We start from the raw sequence: 8,176 nt of genomic DNA, 5'->3' as shown, positions 1-8,176 counted from the left end.
AGTGTTGACAAATTAGAATTAAATATTATTATACATTAACATTACATGTTATTATATATTAGTCTTTATACATTAGCATTACATGTTATTATACATGAGTGTTACATGGTAGACTAATAGTATCTCATCGCATATAATCATTACAACTTTCTCAAACCCTCACACAAAATATAATAAATGATTCAATTTTTTCAAATCTCAAAACAAAAATAATATTAAGAAATTACATTCTCCCAACTTTAAAAAAAATAAAAAAAAGTATATTATTTTATAATAATTAGCTCGTACTATTATTGAATTTAACTAACTATATATGTTATAGTTATATAAAATATAGATGATGAATGTATAGAAAAATAAATATATTGTTAATAATATATGTGTAATATTAGAGGCAGAATCGGAGGGCAAAGTCGGAGTTGGAGTCGGATTCCGAGTTTTCAGGTAAAAAAACTTCGATTACGACTTTTTGGAGTCGTAGTCTGAGCGAAGCTAAAGCGGAGTCAGATTTTTAGATTTTTGCTTGGCCTTACTTTGAAGTAACGACAGGATAGACTATCAAGCATAATCTTATTAGAGGCAGTCTAGGATAAATGTTTTTTGTAATTTCCAAACACATGCTTAATATTTGTAATCTTATTAGAGGCACACCAGGATACTTAATATTTTGAGTCAGTTAATTAAGTGGTTGACTTATGAAATCATTTAAAACATGCTTCATTAGCGTGTATAATTAAGAATGACACAATCAAAAATAAAAATTCGTAACACAAAAGTTGATGTGCAACCAAAAGATTTCGCAAATGGGGAGTGTTACTCCGACACTCGGTATTGAATTGGATATTGACTGGTGTATTATATATATATTTTTTATTTTTTTTAAAGCATTTTTTGTGTATTTAAAAAATACAAAAAAAAAAAAAAAAACACAGTTTGGTACAAATGATAGGTACACTTTCTTGGTGTACTTGTCATTTCTCTTCCTATATAGAAGATAATAGAGAAGCATGTTGAGAGATTTCGTGCAACATGGGGACAATGTTTTCTCATAACAGTACAAAATTGCTGCTACCAAAGGTCCTGGCAGCATATTAATTGAGGAGTACATTATAATCAGACCAAATGAAAACATTAATAAAGAATATCACAAACATAGAAAGAAAAAGCAATGGAAATAGGACATTAGTCTGTAATAATTCTCTCCCATTTCCCTTGTTCGATCTTACGTTATTTAAGATAATACAAATGAATAAGACTAAATCATATAGTCCTAGAAAATACAAGCCTTACGTATTCCACTTTTTTAATAGTGGTGAACCTTATTTTTTTTAAATGGAATACACAAAACTTGCATACCCTAAGACTAAATCAAAGTACGTTACTCCCATACGTACATATGTTATTTATTTAAATCAATGAGTTTTGACGATCGATTAGATTTATTTACTGGATTAATTACTTCTAGTGTAAAAAGTTGTATAGAAAATTATCAGCTAGCTTCTGGCCAATGCGAACAGCAGACTTTGTATCCAAATGCAAGTCACCTACTAAATAGGTTGATCCCATGGAATCAACGCGCACGACATTCTTCAGGTTTATATTCAGCTGAGCATCTCTTACAGATCTTAGGAACTTTCCTTCTCCAGTAGAAACTACAATCTGCAAAAAATATGTATATTTTTATAATTTTTATAATGATTAATTTGCAAAGATACATGGTGGAACTGTAAGCAATTTGTGAAAGGAGAAATATTTTAGTAACAATGAGATCCCACAAAATTAAATTCACAAACTAACATGGCTTGATGGCATGTTAAATATTATAGATTATAGATTAGATTTAATATATCATAAAAAGACATGTCAGTTTATAAGAATACTTGTGAAAAAAACCGTGCATAAAAGAAACTGATTGAACTAAGCAACAAATAAACCAAAGAAAGTACCATAAGAATGGGGAGTTCAGGAGAGTCAAGATCATGTCGAACATTATTGAAAAACTTCTCCAACCTTCCCTTATAGAGCCTAGAGTCCCGCTCATCACAATCACTCTCTCCCTGATACCAAAGCAGTGCACGAATATTGCCACCAGAACTTTGCCTTGCAGCTCTTGCTCTATCTACCAATTGATTGTATAGATTTGTACCCTTTTGCCACCTTTCTATCTTTGTTCCTCCTACTGCGCAAGGGACCAGACCAATCACTCCAAAGTTTGGACGTTTTGCCAATATTTGGTTGGAAAAGGGCATGCCTGGTCCCACCCCGCAGGTCTTCAAATTATCAATTTCCTTATGAAGAGGTTCACGAGCTATCTCCCAAGTCTTGTTTAAAGATAGTGTGAGGATGTTGGGAGTGGGAGTGCATTGTGGAGGAACCTTTCCATCCCATTTGAGCAAGTTGGTTTTGGTGTCATTGTAAATGCCTCCACGTCCAGCCATGTTGCTTTGTCCTGCTAATAGGAATATGTTTTTGGGTTTGAGCTCTCCAGGCATAACAGACCCAACATGAGTAACAAGTACGAAGAAGATGATGGAAAGAAACATCCTTTTTTTCTTGTCTTTTAGATATTGCAGGAGTAATAGTTGTGTAGTGATGAAAGAAAAGCAGACTGCATCTTATATTTATATGACTTAAAACTCCATTTTAGGTGGTGTACAAAGTGTATGATTTGTTTTTAGCCCTCAACTCTCTAACCAAGAAAGCAAACAGGCACTCAATGTCAAGAGTTGTCGACCACCAAAAAGATAGTACCTAAACTTCATTTTTAGCCTCATCCCTATAACTGAGAAAACAAACCAGTTTTCAATACTTAAACAATATGATTATTTTTATATCATGGAAGACTGCATTTTCTTATAAAGTTGTGAACATTGAATATGATTGGATCGAATGCTTTATACCAGTTGTCAGATGCATGCTAATTAACCAGAAATAGATTATCGTAATAATACCAATAAATTAAATTAAAAATTGGCTGTTTAGAAGCCACACACCAAGGTTATAATCAATATAACTTTCTTCGACTCTTATGTTCTAAGAGTACTTACATGGACTATATTACTCAAAATTATATAATGTTTTAGAGTAATATTAGATACATTTCTAGTTAGAATGTACAAATTCTGCGCACTCTATTTGGAAGAAAAAAATAGATCAATTCACATTAAAAAATATTTTTTTATATGTATCTCATATTTTATCTTTTTTTTTTCCTAAAAGGAGTGTGCAAAAATAATTTGCCAACGGAAAGGTCGTAATATAGCCCTTCATATATATTCTTGCCACGTGATTACCCGTTTATTGTGCTTCTTGTCTTTTGCACTTTTTGGTAGTTGCTACTTATTTATTCATTATTACTTCAATCCTCTGTTACCATGCACATTATTACATATCTCTTGCATTTCTCGTTTCTTGTACTTCATGTTAGCTAGGCCTGTGCATAAATGGCTTTGGCCCGCCCTGTCCAAAACACCCGATCCGTCCAACACGAATAAAGACGGGTTCATCGGGTGAATGTTTAATAACGGGTTTAGAGATATAGAAACCGTCGAAACCGTGAAACCGAATGAATCACTTCTCCTCACTGCGAAACCCTACCCATTGTCGCCCTCTTCAGCTTCTCTCCATTTTATTTCAGTCTGTTAGTCTTCACGCCAAGCACCACCAACACCTTGCCACCGGTAATCTCTCTCTCTCTCTCTCTCTCTCTCTCTCTAAGTCTGTTAGTCCGTAAGTCTTTGTGCATTGCTTTGATTTTTGCTATATTTCTTGATGATATTTGCCGTTTGGGAGAGTTGCCATTTTTCTTTTGGGCCGATTTCATGCACAAAAATGGGAGAAAATAATCTACCTTTACAAAATAAAAAATTACGAAAAAAAAAAAAAGAAATGGGTCTGGAAGAATTACCTCTCCCTTATGCTTTGGGTTACTAGGATTGAGAAGCAGCACAGCTTCAGGATAGGCCATAATTTGGGCTCTTCAGGCAGAGGATTTGGGAAAAATTGATGTTTGGGTTTTATGATTATCATCAGCAATAGTCTTTTTCTACTATTGATTTTTATTTGGTATGTACTGTCTGTCTTATTGTTGTTTAGTATGGAAATAAGTTAACGAGTTTTTTCATCTGGAAATAAATTAACATTTTTTTTTCTGTCTTACCGTGGGGATTCCTGGGAAGAACATTTGATGTGGGAAGCCTTGAGGATTTTAACTGATCCAATTGGTATGATGGAAAACATTAAGAATGGAAATGAGAGATTGAATTAATCTCTCTGTTTTTCTTTTGGTAATAGTAATTGTGCATAAATTCTGGAAATAAGGCCCTTGCTTGCCCATGTCTCTCTCTTTCCCTCAAGTGAAGAAAAAAAGAGTTAAAAAACCCAGGAAAAGTAAATAAATTGAGGAAAAAGAAACCAAAAAACCAGTGTTGAGGAAAAAGTCAAAAATTTTGAGGGGAAAAAACTTTGTTAAAATGAAATTCTTTTCTTCAAGCCTCGTATGGCATCATATTGCTGGGTATGGAAGGTTTTTTCTGCAACAACCCAGAGAGAGTTGGTATGGGAAAGCAAAAGCCAAGAGACCCAGAAGAGTTTAATGTCTTATTATCCAGGAAAAATTGCAAACAACAGCCAAAAACCAACCATAAATATAAGGGATTTATATTAAAAACTCTGTTCAAGGCTTGCGTTTATAAATGCTAGTGTTCTTTCGAAATGTTAATTAAGAATTCATAAGCAAGGGATCTTGTATTTCAGTTAGAGAGTGAAATATGACTAGTCTGAACTGTAACCCATTTTCAGCTCATTCCTTCCCCATCTCTATCACACACTTTCTTCTCCCTTTTCCATAAAAGCATAGATTGAAAGCATGCACACGCAGATACCAGTAGATATTCCGCAATAAGCGAGTCCTTTTGGATAGAAAAGATAAATTCAAGTAGTAAAAAGAGGGAGGAGAAGAGGTGAAAAGGCAGAAGATTATTATTTGATTCTGATTTGTAGTTCTTTACTGATATTTGTTTTTGCCAAATGTACTTCTTTTATGAACACTGGATTTTTTTATGAATTTCACTTGTGCTACTTATGGGTTTTATCATGATGTTATGAACAGATTTGTATAAATAACTTTGTATCTCCAACTGGGAAGATGAGAAATTTGATCGTTGGATGCTCTTTAGTTCTCTATCAGTTGATGTTCATATTTTGTAATTTAGATAATTTTTGTAATAGATAGCTTTTGTATATTTTTTTATTAGATTTTATTATTATTTGATAATTTCTTTTCTTTATTCCCCCTTATCGCACACCCATTTTCTTTCATTTATTTCTCATGCAGATATATGTTGTTTTCTCTAAGTTGAGAAACCTGAAGAATGATCCATCAGTCGAAGGGTCCAGAGGCTAGCATTAGAAAACAGAGGAAATAGGTATTTTTTCTGAAGTGTGTAATTCTGACGCAAGTTATTTAAAAAAAAAAATTCGTACTGTTCATCCGACCTGAACAATATGGGTCGGGTCGGACCGGGTTCGCACATTCCTGTCGGATCTAGACCCGATAAATAGTGGTCGGGTTGCATCCCCAATGTTAGTTAGCGCTTTTAAACACGATCTTTGCTATGTCATGAGCTTAAATCAAAAGTCTTTTATTTATATCGTTATTGTGAATAAAGTTTTGTGAAATATCGCTTTGTTATATTGATGTTCTTTTTATTTTGCATTCTGTAACGTCTGGCTCATGTTTACATACTCTGAGTCGATGGACTCTCTTGTTTATCTTCACTATTTTTTTCAGATTATTTTTATAGTTATGACAGGATTATAAAATAAATGTGAGATAAGTGTCAAGTGGCATAAGCTCGGCTGTTAAGTAAAGCCTATTCTCTAAAGTAAGAGAAAATGGTGGTGCTGTTGCTTACAAAAAAGATCGTGAAGAAGCCGGTCAAGAAGTTTAAGAGGCCGCAAAGCGACCACAAGATCTTTGTCAAGACAAACTGGTGTAGGCCAAAGGGTATTGATTCTCGCGTTAGAAGAAAGTTTAAAGGATGCACGCTGATGCCCATTGTCGGCTATGGTTCAGACAAGAGGATTCGTCATTATCTTCCCAAAGGCTTCAAGAAATTTGTTGTGCACAACAAGATTTTTTCCAATCTATTCTATTTTTGTTGCTTTGTTGTTTTAAAATCTTCCTTCAAAAATGAAATTTTTGAATAGGGTCTTCAAACAAACAACAAAAAAAAACTGTCAAGTGGCATAAGTTGATTAGTGAGATTATAGAGACTATGTAGTAGAGTTTAGTTTATTTTACTTGAAAGAATTTCTTAGGTACTTGATTTTTAGGAAATATTGTATGTAATTATAGAGAAGCAGGGGAAGTGTTTTTGAATATAATGACTCACATTAATTTCATTTACAATGCACGTATATATATACAAGTTGAGAGGCTTTAGTTAAGCTTGAAATAAGGCTATCCTATAACTGCCTAATAAGTATACATTAACACCTATGAACTGTACAGATTACACATCAAGAATTTGAAAATACAGAATCATATTTTCGAGATTTAGAGGCTTGATTTGTCATGCTTGATTGCGTTATTTTTGGAGAAGTAACAACTTCCTTGTACGGCCTCGCAAGTTGGAGGTTCTATCGGTAACTCCAATCTTGGAATGTAAATAGTATTGGCAGCCCAGTCTGCATCAACATATGTGACTAATTTTAGTAGACTGTTCTTCTGGATGAGTATGCCGTGAAACATTGTGTTCTTGAGATATCTTGTCTTTTGACTGCAGTCCATTGAGAAGATGTTGGTTTGTGCATGAATTGTGAGAGCCTATTAATTGTGAAGGCAATGTCAGGTCTTGTAAGGTTTAGATATTGCATGGCTCCAATTATTCTTCGATATTCAGTGCTATCTGTAGGTTCGGATCCATCATTTAGAGTAAGATGCTTGCTTATCGAAATGAGTGTTTGTATTTCTTTTGCTCCATCCGTTGAAGTTTTTTTTATCAGGTCTCGGATGTATTTGTGTTGTGAGATGAAGACACATTTGGTTATAGGGACAACTTCAATACCCAAGAAAAAATGTAGATCTCCCATGTCTTTTATAGAGAATTTGTTGCTTATTTGTTTTATGATGCCTGTAACAAAACTCGATGTATTCCCTGTTATAATTATGTCATCGACATACATAAGACAATAGCATAGGACATTGTGAGATGAATAAATGAAGAGGGATGTATCCGTAGCTAATTAGCCTTATTGTTGTTGGTTTTACAACCGGACTGAAAGTCTAGGAGTTATCGATTCCTGGTCTTTGGTGGAACCGTTTAGCAACTAGGCGTGCTTTGTGCCTATTGATGGTTCCAACAGGATTTCTTTTGATTCTAAAAACAAACTTACAACCAACAAGGTTTTTTCGGACGCAGGTGGAATAAGTTCCCAAGTTCCATGATTAATCAAGGATGTAATTTCCTCAGACATTTCTTTGCACCACAGTGGATCCTTTAGTGCTTGACTAACACAGGTGGGTTCAGCCGATTCAGGTAGAGGGTGTTTGGTGGTAGTATGAAATTGCTTTGGATAGAAAATGTTGTTCATGGACTTCGTAGTCATACTATGAGTCCTTTGAGAAACAATTGGAGGTGGAGAGTTACTTGAGTTGTTGAGGTGATTGATCAAGAGGACTCTCTTCTTGTGCTTATGTGATGCTTGGCACAGGTGGAAGCTGGTTGTCTGCAGGTGGAATTTGCAGTAGAGTTCCAGAGAAGCAGGGAGGTGTCTCGAGTGCTTTGGGCTCTTAAGTTGGCTATGTATGAGTTTCAGGATATATGGTCTCGTCAAATGTAACATCCCGAGACACATATAGGCATTGAGTAGGTATGTGATAGCAAAGGTAGGCACTTTGGGTCGTGGTGGCGTTGGATTGTTCCATCAACATAGCCATATAGATTATAACAAAAAAGAAGGGATTCGAATTGCGCATGCCAACAGGGATAATTTGTTGTAGTGAGTCTAGTCGTAATCTGCTGATTGGCGTTGATGGCCATAGGAAAGGTAGCAGAGTTTGCCATGGGCAAAAGGTGGAGAAAAAGGATCAGAATTTTACTCGTTGGAGAGAGGGCAGTCTGATACCATATAGAGAAGCAGAGGAGGTGTTTTTGAATGTAATGACTCACAC

General features: G+C 34.8%; 2 protein-coding genes across 2 annotated transcripts; one reads left to right on the top strand and one right to left on the bottom strand.

Annotated features, from left to right (window-relative positions):
• Positions 1–1,340: 1,340 nt before the first annotated feature.
• Positions 1,341–2,492, bottom strand: LOC121244136 (probable carbohydrate esterase At4g34215). Its single transcript, XM_041142178.1, has 2 exons — positions 1,947–2,492; positions 1,341–1,659 (listed from the first exon to the last, which is right to left on the bottom strand). The coding sequence occupies exons 1-2, from the start codon at positions 2,490–2,492 to the stop codon at positions 1,462–1,464; spliced, it is 744 nt and encodes a 247-aa protein (XP_040998112.1). The 3' UTR covers positions 1,341–1,461.
• A 3,403-nt stretch (positions 2,493–5,895) lies between these two features.
• Positions 5,896–7,845, top strand: LOC121244135 (60S ribosomal protein L32-1-like). Its single transcript, XM_041142177.1, has 2 exons — positions 5,896–6,123; positions 7,717–7,845. Exons 1-2 carry the CDS (start codon positions 5,896–5,898, stop codon positions 7,843–7,845), a joined length of 357 nt encoding a protein of 118 aa, XP_040998111.1.
• The last annotated feature ends 331 nt before the right edge of the window (positions 7,846–8,176 follow it).

Source organism: Juglans microcarpa x Juglans regia, chromosome 8S, assembly GCF_004785595.1.
Source record: "Juglans microcarpa x Juglans regia isolate MS1-56 chromosome 8S, Jm3101_v1.0, whole genome shotgun sequence".
Lineage (NCBI taxonomy): Eukaryota > Viridiplantae > Streptophyta > Magnoliopsida > Fagales > Juglandaceae > Juglans > Juglans microcarpa x Juglans regia.
Note: the sequence above shows the minus strand (reverse complement) of the source record. Positions and strands in the feature narration are given on the sequence as shown.

Bases quoted from the DNA above. Each gene is read 5' to 3' on its own strand.
- LOC121244135 (XM_041142177.1), top strand. From the start codon at position 5,896: ATGGTGGTGCTGTTGCTTACAAAAAAGATCGTGAAGAAGCCGGTCAAG. The intron at 6,124-7,716 runs GTGCACAACAAG...TGCTTGGCACAG, and splicing joins AAGGCTTCAAGAAATTTGTT to GTGGAAGCTGGTTGTCTGCA.
- LOC121244136 (XM_041142178.1), bottom strand. From the start codon at position 2,492: ATGCCTGGAGAGCTCAAACCCAAAAACATATTCCTATTAGCAGGACAA. The intron at 1,660-1,946 runs GTACTTTCTTTG...TATTTTTTGCAG, and splicing joins CTGAACTCCCCATTCTTATG to ATTGTAGTTTCTACTGGAGA.